This window comes from Dicentrarchus labrax, unplaced genomic scaffold, assembly GCF_905237075.1.
Source record: "Dicentrarchus labrax unplaced genomic scaffold, dlabrax2021, whole genome shotgun sequence".
NCBI classification, from domain to species: Eukaryota; Metazoa; Chordata; class Actinopteri; family Moronidae; genus Dicentrarchus; species Dicentrarchus labrax.
Window position 1 is genome coordinate 2668505 of NW_026136722.1, and position 19802 is coordinate 2688306.

A 19802-nucleotide genomic window follows, 5' to 3' on the forward strand; every position below is an offset into this window, starting at 1 on the left:
TGGGAGGCTAGCTATTAAATCTGTCTTCTAAAGTGGATCTCACTCCAGCTAAAGACCTGACGTACATTTAAAAACAGGTTTAGATTCTCTTTTCTGTGTTCCTCTCTTATGTTTTATCCTGTGTTTTCACTACACCTGCTTATCCAGATCGGTTAGGGTTAGACCACACCTGACCTCACAGGAAACTTAAAAAATCAATGCACATAATATTAAAAACATATCATACACAAAACCTGACTGAAATCTATGTGAAATAACTGAATTTGATGTCTTGTAGAAGAACTGGCAGATATATGGCTGGATTTTCACTTTTATGCCGAGATTTGCAGAAAAAATTGCCCAAGACACCAAACAAAAACACACAAACAAAAAAACTGGAAAACAAAAAAAAAAAAAAAAAAGGGGGACAAAAAAAATTTTAACAAAAAAAAAAAAAAAAAAAAAAAAAAATTTTTTTTGAAAAAAAAAAAAAAAAAAAACCCCAAAAAAAAAAAACCCCCCCCCCCCAAAAAAAAAAAAAAAAAAAAAAAAGAAAAAAAAAAAAAAAAAAAAAAAAAAAAAAAAAAAAAAAAAAAAAGGTTGGTTAAAAAAAACTTTTCTCCCCCCTCGTTTAAAAAAAAAAAAATTTTCTCCTGGGGGGAAGAAAAAAAAAAAAAAAAACAAATAAAAAAAAAAAAAAAAAAAAAAAAAAAAAACCCCCACCTCCCCCCCCCCCCCACACCCCCCCCACCCCCCCCCCAAAAAAAAAAAAAAAACCCCCCCCAAAAATAAAAAAAAAAAACAAAAAAAAAAAAAAAAAACCCTTCTCCCCCCCCCCCCCCCCCCCCCCGCTTAAAATTAAAAAAAAAAAATTATTTTTTATTTTTAATAAAAAAAAAAAAAAACCCCCCCCCCCCCAAACAAAAAAAAAAAAAAAAAAAAATAAAATGGGGCCGGACCCCCCCCCCCCAGAGCACCCCTTAAAAAAAAAAAAAAAAAAAAAAAAAAAAAAAGGAGGGGGATTTTTCCTTGCCCCCCCTCGACTAAAAAAAAAAAAAAACCCCCCAAAAAAAAAAAAAAAAAAAACCAACCCCTTAAAAAAAAAAAAAAAAAAAAAAAAAAAAAAAAAAAAAAAAAAAAAAAAAAAAAAAAAAAAAAATTATATATTTTTACTTTTTTTTCTTTTTTCCTTTTTTAAAGTTAAAAAAAACACAATAATAAAAAAAAAAAAAAAATAAAAAAAAAAAAAAAAAATTTTAAAAAAATTTAAAATAATTTTTTTAAAAAAAATTTTAAATTAAAAAAAAAAAAAAAAAAAAAAAAAAAAATTGGATACCACTACCAAATCACAAGATTATGCCATCATGCCAGGCTTCAATCATTGCCTTTGTGGCCAATATAGTGGTACCGAACCAACCGGTGTCCTTTGAGGAAGTACCAGCAGCTACGGGGGTGGACACAATGAAAAGTTGAACAACAATGGCAGTTAGCATAGATACAGCTAGCATCAGTTCTATCAGAACTGGAGAGTATTTCTTCATTGAAGAAGGAGCAAAGCAAAGTCTGGTCACTCTCTGCTGACTGACTAACAAGAGAGTTTGACTATGTTATATGGTTCGTGGATGGAATTTGTTAAAGTTGGCTTGTGACAGACAGAAGGTTCATCCAATCAACTGCCAAGTATTGAAAATGCCTTCATAATGTGCGATTTGGGTGAACTGTCCCTTTAAGTTCCAGCCAGGTCTGCGAGTTAGGCTCACAAGTCACTTTCGCCTGAGTATACCAAGCCTCTGTTGTGACTGAAAAGGATTGTGCCCTGTCTTCTTCACTTACACATCTGGAATGTAAGACTTCCAGGCAGAGCGAGAGAGACTGCTGCCAGCTGGCAAGAAAGCAGACCGCTATCAAGCAGGAAAAGAAAGTCTGGAGCACATTAGTAGCTTAAGTGTGTACATGTGAAAGAAAAGAAGCACTGTATTCTTTAGATTTCACACTGTAGGTTTGAACCTCATGAGTTTGAGTGTAAAAGACATCCAAAGTCCAAAGTCAACCTGACTAAAAGTACAGCGCCCTTATAGCTGCCCCTTGAGGTAGCAATGCTTACTGCGCACCAGAAAAAATTGTCGGACGCATTAAAAATGAATTGTTATTCGTAACTGCTTGCTAGAAGTGGAGCAAAGGACTGCTGAGTTTGGTGCGAGGGTGGCTTGTCAGAGACAAACCCATGGTGTTACCAGCTGGATGTATGGGTAAATCCAGACCCGTCCTCTAGGTTGATCAATGGTACTGTGCAAATTCAAATGCAGTGATTATGGTGTACACACTGGACATATTAATCACTGTTCGTAGATGTCAAAGAGCAGTTATTGCCACCAGACTTTGAATCATTTCAAAACTGAAAGCTCACTAAAAAAAAGTGTAAAGATAACATAAGCATATTTTATGAGATCTCAGAGGTTGGTTGTGTACATGGTTTTAGTCTGACCAATAGCCAAATAATAGGTATTCAATTTATTCAACGAAACATAGGAAGGCGAGAAACTTTGTGAAGCTGTAACATCCAATGTATTGACATTTTTAGCTAAATGACAAAAACTGAAAACAGGGAGTACATTTAACATGGTCAACTTTATTAGCTCATAAAAAACAAAAGAAAACTGACATGATAGTCATCGTACTGATCTTCTGAATGAGTGGTTAACAAACTGAGAAAGAACCACCTTAAACACAGCTATATATGCTGCTTCCATTGGAACCGTCATCACTGCTGGTGAGCACCATGTTGTTAACTTACAATTTAACTGAGGATGAAACAAATGGGAAGTGTGTAAAGCCCACTTGACAGAAGCTGCTTCTGTCGTCTCTCCCTTGAGCCCATACCCTGCTCCCAATTAGTCAGGTAGTGCTGCGGTTACAACTTTACTGTAGGGTCCGTACCGGCCAAACTTGTCCTTGCCCACCACAGCCACACACACCTTGTGCCCAGGCTTGTACTTGCTGATCATCGCACACATGGGCAGAGAGATGGCAACCATCTCTCCGAGGGATCTCCAACTTGTGAAGACACAGCTCCCTTTAGTCTTTTCTGTGGTCATGAAGACGCTGCCGCAGGGAGAAAGGAGGAGAATGAGTAAAAAAGGACTAGAAAGGCAAACAGAGCTGTAGTTAAGACCACTGACTGGCTGAACTCTGCTTCCATCTGGTGGCCAGATGTTGACATAAGCAATATAGTGAAAAGACATCACTCCTTTTATCAACCTGGTTGAGAATAGCTGCTTATATCAGAAGCAGATGGCAACATATGGATCTGATTCAGATGTGCCAGATTTTAGTCCCCATCTAAAATCACTACAGCCAAAACGATTAGTCGATTAATCAGTTAGTCAATCGACAGAATGTTGTCGCCAGCGATTCTGATGATCTATTAGCAGTTTCAGATATTTTTCATGCAAAAATTGTGAGAAAAATGCTTCACATTCTCAGGTTCAAGCTTTTCAAATGGCAGAATTTACTGCTTTTCTTTATCATACATATAATAGTAGAGTGAATGCGTCTGGGTTGTGGCCTTCAGGGTCAGAAAAGACATGTAAAGACGTCAATGTGGGCCCCTCAAAGTTTGGATTACCATTTTTTTTAATATTTCATAAACTGAATGATAATTACGGTAACAATAATCAGCTGAATAATTCTGGTCCCCCCAAATCCAAAACTCTACCTAGCACACTACACACTGTCAGCATGTTGAAACCATGACCTTACTATACTCAACCAAAACATGCAATTTGAACTACTAAAAATATATTGAGCTCAACCACTTATTGTTGCCGGAACAAAGCTTGAGAGGGCAAAGAGTTGTGTGTTTCTCAGCTCCATTTTACCATGGCATGGGACAGTATGAAAAGAAGCAGTCCCTTTAATGGTAAATAACTCTGTTATTGTTCAGAATGGTGATTTCAATGGCGATATCATCCAGTACGGAGCAGAGCTGAAAACCTGCTTACTCCACACACAGTTTCTCACCTGTAACTATCCATCGGTGGAGCGGACGGGTCTATCTCCCCCAATTTCCACAGCACAGAGAGTGTAGCGGGCTTCCTGATCAAAGCCAGCTGTACCTCCACTCTCTGGGGGATGTTGTATGCGGTTGCCTCCGCGCTGAGGATAGAAGGGAAGGGGGTGGCCGGAAGAGGAGGATACAATAGCTTGTCCTTGGGGATTGAAAAGGGAGAGGCAGTGGAGGTTAATGCGAGTAGCTAACACTCGAGTGAATTACTACTGTGGGGTTAGTGTGAGTTACCTCATATGTGTCTGTGTGCTTGGAGCGGTTAGTATTACCAGGAGAAAGACATTCTGCTTTTAGCCTCTCCGCCTTTGGTTCCTCAAACTGCTTGGACTCTTCAAAACTGTTCTCTTGTTCCTGCTGATCTTTTGGCTCCATCTTTATGACAAGTCCCTGAATTACACAGCATAACAAAGTGCGGAAAAGGAAGAAACATACAGCATACAACAATCAGAATAACATCGAAAGGGTAGGTAACATAGGACTTTATTGATACCAATTTACTTATTTGCTTGCTTGGGAAACTTGTCATTGGTTACACATAACATGTGTGGTATGAAAATGATACACCAAATAATGAAGCATCCTACCTTCCGCTCAGGAGAGCCGTGAGGAGGAATAACTGGAGGAGGCAGCTCCTTGCTTAAATTTGTTATGGCAGCCGTAAAAGCTTAACACGGATTATGTACAATGACAAGTAACAGAGGAAGGGACAGGGAAGAGGAGGAAAAAAAAAAAGGATGTAGTTATTTATTCATGTACTCACTGACACATATTATTTAATTTGGGACATTATAAGAGCTTATCGTGCCAGTTTTTTCTCGCTCCATAGCAATATAATGTCACCAGAAGCTACATTAGATAGATATTTAACATAGGTAAGCATCTGCTTGTACATATAAAAAACATCTTACCTTCATTATCTGCACGCATCTTCTTCAGTTCTTTTTTTGTGGTTTCCTGGACAGAAAGGGTCGATCAACTTAAACATCAATGTTTACTCTGTTTTATTTTACCATAACTTCAAAGCTAAATTCATTTGACGTTAATTCTTTCCTCAGTGTACATGGCAGACTATTAACCATAATCTCCTCAACTACAATTAACAGTGACCTATAGGAAAAACTATGATATACATTTTTAATTTTAAGCCATTATTCCAAAGGTAAATTCAACATTATTTCAAATCACACAAACAATGTGAAACAATGTGAAACAATCTAAATATTTACCATCTTTTCAAAGAGCTCCTCACTCTTGTCCACGCGCTCCATGCTCGTTTTGTCTACAGAGAAACAAAATTGCATAGAATAAATACTAAGGCGACCCACAAATGCTCATTAGTGCACACATGCTTGCTGGGCTCTTACTCTGTGAAACGGTTTCCACGGTTTCATCTTTAGATTCTGACCTGCAGAGTTGAAAGAGGACGTCAACTCATCTCAAAAACTGATTACATGCAAATAAATCCAAGCCAAAAATTCACGTCAGGGCCTCACTATTACTAAAGATGAATATTACTGAACCTGGTTCTACATACCTGACGATGTCCCCGTTAACAACAGATGACGGCGGGCTCTGAAAGTCAAACGTTTTTGTTTATAAATTTGAATGAACATGCAGCATATGTAGATCACGTGCATTCATGTGTATGTACACCAATCAGCCATATTATTATGACCCCGCCCCCCCCCCGCCTACCCTGACTGGTCTGTGGCTACGCTCCATACGCAACAAACAGCGAGGCACTGTGTGTTCTGACACCTTTCTATCAGAACTAACATTTTCAGCAGTTCGAGCTACAGTAGCTCGTCTGTTGGATCGGACCACACAGGCCAGCCTTCACTCCCCACGTGCATCAGTAAACCTTGGCCACCCATGACCCTGTCTCCGGTTCACTGCTTTTTCCTTCCTTGGACCACTTTTGATAGGTTCTGACCACTGCAGACCGGGAACACCCCACAAGAGCTGCAGTTTTGGAGATGCTCTGACCCAGTCGTCTAGCCATCACAATTTGGACATTGTCAAAGTCGCTCAAATCCTCACATTTTTTCCTTAGGACTTGAGGAAAGAAATATTCACTTGCTGCCTGATATATCCCACCCACTGACAGGTGCCATGATAACCATATAATCAGTGTTATTCACTTCACCTGTCAGAACCCATAATGTTATGGCTGATCGGTGTATGTTTGTCTGCATCAAACCTTTGTCTTTGTCATACAGGCTAAAGCCGCTTCTGCTCTCTCCGTTATTGTGTTAATTCGAGCCTGAGGGAGAGAGGAACATTCTGTAAAGATTTATTAGGTTAGGGTATTCTGTGTCCCCATTTAGCTTTGAGAGACAGACACACACACACACACACACACACACACACACACACACACACACACACACACACACACACACACACAATTTATTTTCATGTTTGGTTACTTTTGTTTTAAAGTGATAGGAAATGGCAGAATAACAAAAATATGGACAAAAAGGTGAATGTTAAGATAGTTAGCATCTGTGTACAATTCAAGAGGATTTAATCTAACAGGGGGGACAAAAACTGAACAATGAAAAATGGAAGAAGCTAGACAGCAGAAGAATGGATGCTTAAAAGATTTACCAGCGGCTGTCATATTTAGAAAAGACAGATGCCAGAATAAAAGACAAAATAGGCATGGGACAGATATTAAAACAGTCTGATAAATAAAATTATGCAAGGAAAGACAAAAATAAGGAAGAAAAAAAGAACCCACACACAAGGAAGACCATTTGTGGTCGAAAGTCCCTGCAGAATTAAAGAAGAACTGGGAACAAGATGGCAGTCTGCAGGTTAGTTTTTGGTTTTGTTTGTGTGCCAGTACTTTCACCAACCTCCAGTTTTTGGATTGAGCTTTCATAGTCGACTCCACGATCCAGCTGTTGAATAGTTTCTATTAAACCCTGCAGCTTGGTTTCATTCTTTTCCACCGCATTGCGAACCTCCTGCACGATAAGAGTCTGCACCTGTGGGGACACACACACACACACACACACACACACACACACACACACACACACACACACACACACACACACACACACACACACACACACACACACACACACACACACACACACACGGCAGAGCTGCATTTTATAGTTATAACTCAGTATATGGATATATTGTGTATATTAAGTTTCCAATATTGTCACTTACTTCAGATTGGGAGAATTTAATCTTTTTATCACCGGCTCCAGAGGTGGCTGGCTCTGAGGGCAACCTCTTCCTTCTTCATGCATACATACAGACAAACACACAAAAAGAAAGTCAAGATAAACTTGGTCTTCAGTTTGTTACTCTACATTGAGGAGTTACAAAATTCCCCCCTTTATTCCCCTTTTTTTTTTTACTTTGGTACCTGGACTGTAATTCTTTGAAACATGTAACATTGAGCAAAGCAAGAAAGATGCACGTCTGACGCATTTTAACACCTGACCTGTCATATCTGGCAACATAAAAGATTAACATGTTATAGCCAAAGCAGCCATTAGTCTCTTTTAGGGCTGGGCGATATGACCAAAATTTTTTCAAATCCCGATACAGGTCATTTTATACCCGGATAACGATACAGATTATGATATATTAACCTGGTATATATACATCAAATGACCCATTTAAGCATTTTGCAGAGAAACACAGAAGTGTTTTTTTACTTTATAAAACAGACACAGATAAGAGGATAAGAATAAGGGTTGACTGGGTGTAACAAAATCTTATACTCCATGTTACTCCAAATGAGTGTCGTACATTATGCTATCATCATAATAATTACACTCATCTGCAAAATGGTTCAATGAGTCATTACATGCCAGAACCAGAAGAGAACCAAATAATATACATGTAAACACACATATAGCGTGCAAGAGAACACCGCTCAGTAGCTGTCAGAAAAAGCTAAACACCAGAAAGCAAAGTGTGCAGCATTTCAATCTTGATAAACCACTTGCAGAAACGCCACATAGCGGATTCCAATAAGTTGTACAAGCAGCTGAGTGCCAAGAAGAAAAATGTACTGGAGCAGCAGTAAAAAAAAGAATGACAAACTTCCTCAGGGTCAGCAATAAAGCAAAGTTGGTAAAGGAGTCAATTCTGAATTCTCATGTCCACACTCAACTGAGCATCGCTTCTTGCTCCCAAACTACATTTTGACATTTGGAGCACCCTGAAACGGCCGTCGGCACCGCTACAAGCAAGTTATTAAGGTTTCAAAATACTTATGCAGTGATGACGTTTACAACTCCCATAAGGAGTGCTGCCATGTGTCCTATAGATCCCGCTCCATGCTATACAAACGCTTTTGTGGCTTACACACCGGGGAATTTATTGTGGCAGCAAAGGAGAAGAATTGACAATTTATAGCCAAGTGTATATTCATTACTTAAACTTTAATTTTGTGTTGATTATGGCGACCCCAGTTGACAGTCAGTAGTGTTTCTACTACATCGTTTTATTGATTTCAAGGAGAAACCAACCGAATCCGACCGTGTGGCAGGCAGTAAGAATAATTACATAGAAACAGCCAAGAGACAGATAGGTGCACTAATAATCTATAGATTTATTTTAACATTGTATAACGATGAACTGGATCAACCAGGCAGCACAACAAAGCAATACAATTTCTATTCTATTTGTCATTTATCATCAGGTAACTAGCTCCCTCTATTGACCAGGGGAAGGTGTAGACAGACGCAATCCTGCAAAACAATCTGATTTCCCAGTAGAGCTTAGTCTAGCCGATTAATCAATTAGTTGTCAACTATTATATTAATACCAAACTACTTTGATAATTGATTAATCATTTTAAGTAATTTTAAGAAAAAAAATCTAAATTCTCTGATTTCAGCTTCTCAAATGTGAATCTTGAGTCCTCTATGACAGTAAACTGAATATCCTTGTGGACAGAACAACACTTGAATAATGAAAGATAATCGTTAGGTGGAGCACTAGCTGCCGGCCACTGTTTTCCACAGCCAGAAAAGAGCTTCACTGGGATGACAAAAACACTTTCACACTATCCATCTTTCATTCAGCACCGAAACCAGTTGCGTGACTGGTCTAGCTAGAAGCAAAATTAGTTGCAAGGCAAGCTGAAACTGGGCTAACAAAAACAGCTATATGCATGCAGATTATATAACTGGTCAAGCTGTAAGCCACTCTGAATTAATTAAACTCACAAGCAGCATGATATATATGAAGCTGTTCTGCAAAACTTATGGTTAACTCACTGATCCAGAAGGCACAGGGCGACTTCTGCATCAGATCTCAATCCTTTTTCTGCTTTCAGTTCACGCCAACTTCGAAATGCCAATCCAATGTTCACTCGAGCTCGCTCCGAACTGCTTCTGAGGTTCTGAGACAAATGTTTGGGTTTCTTGTGTTTGGTGGAAGGCTTTACTTTCTTTTGAGCTGGTCTTTTGAATCCCTTGCAACCATGAGTTGGAGCCTGAGTACCTGCCATATTTTATTTAGCTTGCAGTATACTGCGAAGACAGAAGCTGCTTGAAAACGGTTTTGTAGAGTGGGGGATCGTCAGGGAATGTAGCAGGTGAGTGAGGGGGCTGCCGTTGTCCTCAATCCATCAAAGACAGTTTGAAGGCTGAAACCTGACAATAACAACAGCAGTTCCTGTTAGTTCTGTGTGTCTAAGCATCACTGTGTGCACGAGCCTTCAAAAAGCCATAGTGGCATATGTTGCCATATCAGCTATTTGTCCCACCTCTTTTTCTTTATATGTTCCTCTTTGTTCCTCATCTGCACAGCAATGAGGTCCTTAACTTCTCTGTAATGTTGCCAACTGCTCTATCAACAGAAAACACACAAAGTATATATTATATTAACAGCAACTTGTAATGCATGTCTCCATGACTGTTTCAAACAAATACCTTTAAAGAGTAAACTTTTATCTCATCAGTATCTAAATGGTAACTCAAACAAACACAGATCAGCGTGGTGGCTCACTTAAGTTATTGTTAATGTAACGGTATGTCTGTCTTGGCACCATGTAGTTAAAAGACACATTTTCACTCACCAGGAAACAATAATAAACGCTGTTTTCTCTACAGACTAGCTACTTAAATATGAACAAAACCAACCCACATATTTTACTAGCTAAGGTAACTGACCATCATCATCATCATCATCATACGTCGGCATGTGTGGGCTAAAAACAACTGCGAGCGTCAGAGGCTAGCGGTAAATAAGTATAAGTTATGTTTTGATGAGCAACAAGCAAGTCTGAAAACTTAATGTTAAGTTAGAGTGTCAGTGTGTGAGCCAACCTTCAGACGAAGCTTTTAGCAGAGGAGTCCTCCATCAAAGACAAAACGTTAAATAACCTTCACTTGTAGCTAACGTTAGCTGAGGTTAACGCTAGGTAGCTAATACTGAACAGTGTTCAAAAGAAGGAAAATAAAAGTTTTAAATGCGCGTACGGTACAATTTATGGCTGGACTAACTTATACCATTAAAACTTTCATGAAACAGTCCCGTATGTGTAACCCCAATACTACAGCTATTCCGGTTTAACTTCCGCCAGCACTTAGTAACACGTCCGGTCTGATTCCTTCAGAATAAAAGCGCTATCTCAAGAAACTCTGTTTAAAACTAAATATATCTATCTCAGTGGCCAGGGACGGCTGGTATATATGGGCTATCAGGGTTAAGCCCCCCCTATCTTTTACAGAAAAGATGAAAAACTATTATTAAAACCCTTAGAACATATTGTTTTGAATTTTGGTAGAACCTAGAGCAGCAACAGCACCAAAAAGTGACAGAAAAAACCCAGGATATATGATATATCTTTGGTTTTTTCCAGTGAATGGGCTAAATTTATTCAGCCCAAGCACCATAGCAAACTTCCATTGACTTTTGATTGACAGGTGTCCTGACACGCCCCCTTCATATACTGCCCATTTGGGCTAAATTCATTCAGCCCAAAGTGACCTTCGACCAATCACAGCGCAGTAGCTACAGTACAGTGACCTTCGACCAATCACAGCGCAGTAGCTACAGTACAGTGACCTTCGACCAATCACAGCGCAGTAGCTACACCTTCGACCAATCACAGCGCAGTAGCTACAGTACAGTGAGGCTAGTTCGTAGTATGGCGGGCATTACCATGAACATGAACAAGGTGGATTATTTACTTTCTAATCAATTTCAATTTCAAAAGTCTTTGAAGGAAAAAGTGGAGATACAGAGATTGGGAACACATCATCCAAATGATGTACAAATAACACAAAAGGACAAACAACAAAATCGTAGTTTTGTGTTGACTGGCTAACAGCAAGTGTAGCTAGGAATTCACTTTTCTGTTTCCCATGTTTGCTTTTTGTTTTGGACCCGACAAGGAATTGTGGATTTAAAATATTTATCCGACAAAATTAGGAAACATGAATGCAGCACGAGCCACATTGGAAATGCTGTAAAGCTGTCATTGCTGGGCAAAGTGAGCCTGAGGGTCACCGCATCGCTGTACAGAGACACAACGAGCTGGTAAAAAAAAAAACAGGCATTCACTATCACAAACTGTGGACTGTATTAGATTTTGTGGGGGAACGAGCTTGTCCTGCGGGGGTCCGACGAATCTCCCACTTCACTCCAGCGGGGACCAGTTCTCTTTTTTAGACAGTCAATTAGCCGATCACCTTTCAAACACACAGGTTGCAAAGTACACGTCTAAGACCACAGATTCTCTCTAAACGAGGCCGGCCCTGGAGAATTTTTCGTGCTTCATATCTGAACTGCTGACCACAGATGACAACCAGCCACATCCAGATGCGGACACAGCTGCGGCCGCTGTAACGCCGTGCAGGATGCGGCGCTCTGATAATGTGTCAGTAGCCTCACCGGGCTGTGACTTAATGATCGAGAAGTCAAAGGCTCACTTTAAGAAAGCCAGGCACTTGTTGTCTTCGGATGTGCACATTACCCAATGATCTGCAGGGAGAAACTGAAAGGTGAGCTGATGGTGAGGTACAGCAGGGTGGAGTTTGACATGGTGATTAACCTCTTTGCGTCACAGAAAGGCCGTTGATGTGAGCGGCGTTTTAAAACAGGTATGCCCAAGCTCTGAAACAACTCTCTCTTCGACAAATAGCCTACTGTTATTTTTAGGGACCGAGCCAGCGACCGCTGGAGGTCCCTATTGCATTTGCTATGTTTCTTATTATTATTATTCATACCTATTATTTTTAGCGCCTTTGATTGCGTTTTTTCCCCCTTAACAAATACGCAAACTCAATTTTATTTGGCAAAGTGGTCAAGCCTGGTGAAAAATGTTATATTCTATGTGTCGCTTTTGGGTCGGCCACTAGGTGGCAGTACTATTGAGAAAAGTATTTTGACTTTTTTTTTACTTAATAACTCCCACATCGTTTGTCGCACATTCAAAAACCTTAAGTCAACGTGTTCGGTGAATGGAGCTGAATCTCCCCATATAGGCCCCGCCCACTTCCGCCTGTAATTTTTTTCCATTAGAGCGCGAAATGTTCTTAAATTACGTTTTCGTGTTCCTCCTACACCCTATGTCCGATTCGCACAAAATTTTTCACCTAGCACCTGGGGACCGCCCTGGCAAAAAAAGTAATTTGAACATTTTTGAAATTTTAAAAAATAAGCACACTATAAAATTCACACTTCCTGTACATTTTTAGTCAAAAAAGGAAGTGAACCATTTCTCCACATTGGTATGTCCAATTGACACCAGGCTTGGGTCCATAGTTCCTCATGTCTTCCTTACGCACCGTGCACAATTTCACGCCATCACCACTAAGTGGCGCTCTTTAAAATGAAGAAGTTTATATCTCTGCAACGGCACGTGTGATTAATATGAAACTTGGTAGGATGCTTGCCCATAGCTCCCTGAGGCTCACTTAAAAAGGAAAATAAATCTAGCCAATGGGTGGCGCTCTGGTGGCAGTGTAAATCACTGTGCGGAGACCGTAATAGTTATGAACTTTTCGTGTTGTATTTGAACAACAAGCCAATATCACAGCTCAGACCGGGGAGCTACCAATCCTGTACACTGAAAGAGGATCTGTCTGATTGCAGGAGGGAGGGAGGGGGAAGGTTAAAGGGGGAGAAAATGGAAAGACAAATCGAAAGCCATCAAGTGAGAGAGTGAATGTTGAGGAAGAATGAAGAAGATGAATAAATGGAGCAGAGGGAGGGAGAAAGTTAGAGGAAAGATCAGTTTGGTGACTCTTTCAGACAGACTGGCATTTTCTACACTTAGTTAATCAGCAATTGGGGGACATGACTGATGAACACATTATGTCCTGACCACTTTTTACCCTCTGCCCTGTTTATCGCAGCTACATATTGGTACCTGGTCTGAGAGCTTGGCCCAGGAGGAGAAAGTAGGAATAAAAGTTAGACAGTACAGAGCTAAAAGGCAGAGGGAGGGACTCATGGTAGCCAGTAGCACTGAAGGTGCGTGACGTCCCTCTGCCAAGCAGCTGTAACGTGTTTGTTTGGTACAGACATCCAATAAATTCATCATTCGCCATCGTGATTTTAATAGTTTTTTCAGTAAAAATACATTTGTGATGCAAACATGATCATTCCCACTAATTGTGAATCATATCGCAATATCTATCAGAATAATCACAACATTATGTTTTTACCATGTCGTGCATGCATTTGGATTCGTCTGCATTTAACACCAGCATAAGAGGGATTGTACTACTAAAGGCGAGCAATAGATAACTGTATAATCTGCATGAAAATGGAATGCAGCATTTAGTAAATTATCAAAAATATAATTTACATGCATGTCAAATAGCAGTTGTCCTAGTGTGAACCCTGGGGCACACCTTTTGTTTTTCGACCAAATTAGTTCTGGTTCCTGAAGGATGCATCATCAACAGAGAGCGCTGCACAGTGCACAACGGCCTGTAAAATCATGAGCACTGTGGTTCCTAAAGAAAACCTATTTTTTGGTTCAGCTAGGAACCAATTTACAATATGCCTAGATAAGCCAACAGAGTCTGTCGTGGTCAACTTTGTCAAATACCTTTGACAAATCAATAAAAATAGCTGTACAATATTTTTTGCAGTCCAACAGCTCAATAATGTAACTCACCACCTTAATAGCGTTGGTTAATGTGTTGAAAATGTCCTATATTGGTCCCAGTGTACTATTAGGAAGCTATTCTGAACAGAATCAGATACTAAATAATGATTGTTGGATTATTTGCATCGCTTTGTGTAATTGGATAGCACTGACATAGTTTTTAACATCACCTTTTACCTTTGTGGTTTATGTTTTGTGTTTTGTGTTTCCCAGATGTCATTTGTTGACTCTGTGTCTTACACTGGTCCTGGATCAGCCCTCAGATCATTTTACAGTAACAATTACAGAAGCACTTCTTAGGTTCCCAGATATGGATCACACATTCGTGTCGTATTGGTTTAAACGTCGTTATAGTAGTTTTACTTTGTGTTTCTCATTGTTTTGTTTAAATTAGTTAATATGGTAAGGTTTCCACAGTGTTATGTGCTCTACTGTAAACGTAACCATTAACCTTTAAAAAGCATTTATGAACTGAAACATCTTTAAAAGCACAAACATACTTAGATATTCTATGTGCTAGGCTTGTCTATGTTGAATATATAGAGATAGAGATCTCATTGTTAGTCAGATTTTTCATAATAGTGAGACATTTGTTTTGACAATACGACTGTGTGCTGCGTAATACTGCTACTTGTAAAAGAAGAAACACTTCTCAGGACAGCTTACAATACAAGACTCTGAGATACTGGGATGGACGTCTTTCATTATTTTTTTAACATTTTATAGATCAAACGATGAATATCAAAAAAAATGAGCAGATGACTCGATCATGGAAATAATGTTGACTTCCCTCAGTGCTGTATATTAACGGCTCTGTGTGTTTTCCTGCCAACAGACACAGACTACATCAGTGAGGAGGAAAAATTGTCACATTGTCACAGGAATTACTTTTTAGGGATCATGTGTTAGGTCATGTGTTATGGCTCATAATAACACAACTGGGAATCTAAGATTGAGAGTTACTGAGTTTGCAGGCTGACGCAGATAAATCCCCAACCCATCTTTATTTTAAAGTAGTAAACACAGAGTTATTTAGAGAAAAGTTCAGGCTGACAGTCCTCAATGAGCACTAACTAAAGAAATAGTGGAGTTTAGAAAAAAGGATTTTAAAGCTCTCAGGCTGACTGGCTGAACAGTGTAACAGATAGAAGAGAAGAAGCAATATTTACATAAAATGTAGGATGGCATATTTATAAGAGATGAATGTTATACTGTTTTAAGAACATGGGGTGTTAAACTTTCAGAGTCTGAATATCAATTACAGAAGAAAACTTGAAGACGTGATGATTCTCTGGCAAGTTTATTTTTTCTTCTGGGTTGACATCAGAGATCCAGGTTCATGGTTATCCATTAAAACAAATCCAGTTGTCCATGGACCATCAGATACACAAAAACTTGACCTATAAAAGGGTCACAAAGAATAATGAAGTTTAATTTCTTAATCTCATGTTGTACCTGATTCAAAATCTCATTAATATACAGGTCAGATTGAAGACACCTTCAGACTAACGGCTAAACACAATAAATAAAATCAATAATAACCTAAATACATGCAGGGCTGTAAGCAAAAGAACCCTAAAGGTTAACACAATATGCTATTAAACTCATTTACCTCAAGCTGCCTTAAGTTGGCTGTTTTCCTATGGGAGTTTTGTATTGCGGCTCCCACAAAGCTAGCTGGAGTAATGTGAGCAAGTTACAAGATTTACACTTAACTTAATACAAGCTGGAGCTGTTTACAATAAAAAAAAAAAAATACGGAAGAATTCACTCACCACTGACCAGAGAAGATTTATTTGAACAAGAATTTGTTGAAAACACGATTTGTTTGGAGTTGTCGGAGCATGCCGCCTAGTCAAGTGCAGGAAAGGGAAATTACCTTGTTTGACCTGGATATGTATATGTTGCGAGTCATTTGGGATTTGCTTTGTGTTTATTCATAATATTACATTATTATTGGTTTATATTGAACTTTTATCCTTGGTCACACTGAATAACAAAGTTGCGTGTTCAGATTTGGCTGAGTTAGGATTCTTGAGTATGATTGAGTGTTTTAAAATATCTCAAACAGGAGCTGTGCATCTCTGCTGCAGCTCCCCCTGCTGTCAAACTACAGTAACAACCTGTTGTCTTTACAACACCTGCATGCGCCTGTGCCCTTTGCCTCACACTGTATCTTTAGTATGAACAAACCTCCCAGAAAAAGTCAGAGGAAAAATGGAAATGTGGACAGTGATCCTGTTCCCCTTGAGGGTGAACCTGGTCAGGAGAAACCCATTTCCACCCTCTGTCCGTCCTGTTGTTCCTCTATGCAGTGGAAATCTGATCCCTCACTCTCCCCTTTAGACTCCACCACAGAGCTAAACTGGCCAGAGAAAGGATTTATTATTGATAAGGGAAAGGAGGAGGAGAAAAGAGGAGTGAGGGAGGAAAGTTGTATAAATCACTCTTTTTTGCTACATCATGCTTCAAGGAGCAGAAGATAAAAACTTGTTCAGCAGTTTGATTAGAACAGATTCTGTTCGTTGTAAACCGAACAGTTTATTTGACTCTGTGAGGAGGTGAAGAAACTATAGGAAAGAAAAGATAGATAGGTAGAATTTAAGTGCAGAGCCTGAGGTATATTTCCACAATGCCACTAATGGTTCTCTGCTCTCACTTGGCTTGAAGTAGGGAATTAGATTGTCTCTAATGTAAGGTTTTGCCACAGGATTGGAAAATATTCTCAAGTCCAATCAGGCTGACTGAGAACTGCTTTATGGCTCTCAGGTTCTTGCATACAGGCTGGAGAATTTGAATTAAACTGTATTTTATCTAGTCTTCTCTGTCATTATGTGTGTTTAATATACGGTAAAGTCCAAAGTCCAATCAGATTTTCGTTGATGGACCAGTCACTGCTCTCTACATGATGTTCCTACTGAAATTAAATAATTAATTTGTTTGGTAGCAGCAACATTTTACGTTACTCTCCCTTGATCTTCCTCCCTCAGTGTATAGCTAGATGCTTTAAATTACCCTCAAGCAAAATAAGGCTGCCCCAGATTGATCTAGTCCACTAGTCATTGAACCTTTATAATATTAATTCAATTATTGAAATACATCCTTTAACAGGTAACTTTTATAAAAATAAATTGTTTGTCGTATTTGTGTAAATACGACAAACGTAACAGGACAGTTGTACATGAGTCAGAAATCTGTGACAAAATATGGTTCGTCTGGCTTGTTTTAGCACTCCCAGCTAATAGCGCCGCTAACAAGCTAGTGGTAGCAGCTAGTACAATAAGCATTTGCAGCACTTCGTGTGTTACAAGAGAAAAGGTCTGTGTTGCAACAATCCTCTGATACTTTGGTCCCGGTGACAAGGAGCAGCTCCTGAACGCAGTTTAAGGTTGGTTTCGGTCATAATGCCAGTTATTCAACAAGAATGATGATAGTTACCTAGTTTCTGCAATAATGGTCCAAAGTTAGGCTGGATTTTGGCAATGGCAAAAATGGCATGGCTATTTTTAAAGTGGTCCCTTGACCTCTGACCCCTGTCTGAATAAAAAATTAGTTATATGGGTTCCCACGAGTCCCCCTTACAAACAGGAACTTTATGCTAATCCTATGCAGTTTTTTGTAAGCAGTAGGTGTGCATTTGTATATTTCTGCATACTACGGTCCTCAAACAGTATTGGAATTGCATAAATTGGATGCGACTGGAAAGCTAGACTCTCCAATGAGCCCAATTGTATTCATGTGTGATGATGTTTGTTCCCCTAGTAACCATTTCATTGTAGTGAGACCATTGTTAAAATGAGCTATTGTGACTTCCAGGATAATCATAGCCCCATGAAACTGTACAACAGACTAGTGACCGATGGCTTCATATATTGACGCCACTGATTTCTCACTATATTTTAGTACAAAAACTGTAGGCTAGGCTGAGATTGAAAGGAAGTTGGCATGAAGAAGTTCGCCATGTAATAAACATCATCCAGCACATGAAGAGGCGTTTTGAAAAGGTAAAGTTTACACCTTTTATGTTTTATGTAACCAGAAATTTTTTTCTGATTGTTAAACATTTATTAGGGGAACCACAAGAGTTCTTCTATTTTTTTCTGACAATCCATTTACCTTTTATCCCAAAGGGTGTTTGAGGAATCCCTTTTCTGGAAAGCAATGGAGAGTAAAATGTGTGTTGGAGAGAAAGAGAAAGAGAAATGTTTTAGGAAGGAGACAAATTTAGTATATTTAAAAGTGCAGCGATTGTTGGAAGAATAGTGATACTTTTACGGCTCTATGATGTCTTCTTGAGTAGAGACATATCTTAGGTCTTCATATAGGTCTTTACATTAACATTAAATATGTGGCTCAGATCATTCCGACTGGCATTTTTCTTTTGAACTTAATTTCCTCATCTGCAAAACCTTCTTGTGGTGTACCTCAAGGATCGATTCTGGGCCCTCACTTTACATGCTTCCCCTTGGTATACTGTTTCATTTTTATGCAGATGATACACAATTGTATGCTTCTATCAACTCTTCTGATTCTTATAATCCAGTTGCCTTAAAAGAGCACTTTAATGATGTGTTGGATGTTTTGTAACTTTATCAAGTCCACCAAACAGTGCCAAGCTGTCTGCCAGAAATAACATTATATTATTAGGGACTGAGCCAGTGTCAAACACTGTGAGGTCTCTATTGTTTTTGTTATGTTTATTATTACGCTTAGCCCCTTTCACTGCATTTTTGACCCCCTGAACATTTACATCGGATGAATTTTATTTGGCAAAGTGGTCAGGCCTGGTAAAAAATTTGATATTCTATGCGTCACATTCGGCTCGGCCACTAGGTGGCGCTACTATTTAGAAAAGTAGGTTTAGGCTAATAACTCCCGCATCGTTTGTCTCACATTCAAAAACCTTATACCCACGCATTCTGTGAATAGAGTTGCATCTCCCTATATTGGCCACGCCCACTTCCGCCTAGATTTTTTTTTCCGCTAGAGCGCGAAATGTCCAATCCATGTTCCATCCATGCGCTTTTGTCCGATTCGCATGAAACTTTTCACGCATCTGGAGACCGTCCTGGCAAAAAAAGTTCCAAAAATAAGCACATTATAAATTAGCACTTCTTGTTGATTTTTCGTCAAAAAAGGAAGTGGGGCATCTCTCCACACTGGTATGTCCGATTGACACCAACCCTGGGTCAATAGTTCCCCATGTCTTCATTAGGGATCGTGCACAATTTCAGGCCATCGCCACAAGGTGGAGCTGTTTAAAATTAAGAAGTTTATATCTCTGCATCGGCAAGTGTGATTAAAACTAAACTTGGTACGATGCTTGCCCATTGCTCCCTGAGGCTCCCCTAAAAAGGAAAAAAAATCACGCCACTAGGCCGGATAAATCACTCTGCGGAAACCGTAATAGTTATGAATATGAAATTCACAGGACACGTGTAGACTGGTGCTTGTAGGTCACGTTCCAAAAATCGTGTTTGTCGTGTTTGTAGCACCCCCTACAGGATTTTTAAAAAGCAGCCCCGGTGCCACGTTTCGCCGATATGTATGAAACTCGGTAGGCATGTGTAACGTGCCGAGACGTACAAAAAAGCCTCTTGGATCCATGCCCTAAACCCACAGTAAGTCGGCTATTTTCATTTTTAATTTTCA

General features: G+C 39.4%; 1 protein-coding gene across 3 annotated transcripts; it reads right to left on the reverse strand.

The window, feature by feature from the left end:
* Positions 1-2588: 2588 nt before the first annotated feature.
* atf7ip2 (activating transcription factor 7 interacting protein 2) lies at positions 2589-10616 on the reverse strand. Of its 3 annotated transcripts, XM_051388982.1 has the most exons (14): positions 10354-10616; positions 9792-9874; positions 9301-9678; positions 7232-7304; positions 6907-7038; positions 6246-6308; positions 5580-5617; positions 5410-5450; positions 5272-5324; positions 4954-4999; positions 4630-4709; positions 4277-4432; positions 4000-4187; positions 2589-3081 (listed from the first exon to the last, which is right to left on the reverse strand). In XM_051388982.1, the coding sequence occupies exons 3-14, from the start codon at positions 9531-9533 to the stop codon at positions 2871-2873; spliced, it is 1314 nt and encodes a 437-aa protein (XP_051244942.1). In that variant the 5' UTR covers positions 9534-9678; positions 9792-9874; positions 10354-10616; the 3' UTR covers positions 2589-2870. The 3 variants fall into 3 exon arrangements, with proteins under 3 accessions (XP_051244942.1, XP_051244944.1, XP_051244943.1); XM_051388984.1 differs by lacking the exon at positions 9301-9678 and having other exon boundaries at positions 9792-9869; positions 10354-10614; XM_051388983.1 differs by lacking the exon at positions 9301-9678 and having other exon boundaries at positions 10354-10614.
* Positions 10617-19802: the final 9186 nt, after the last annotated feature.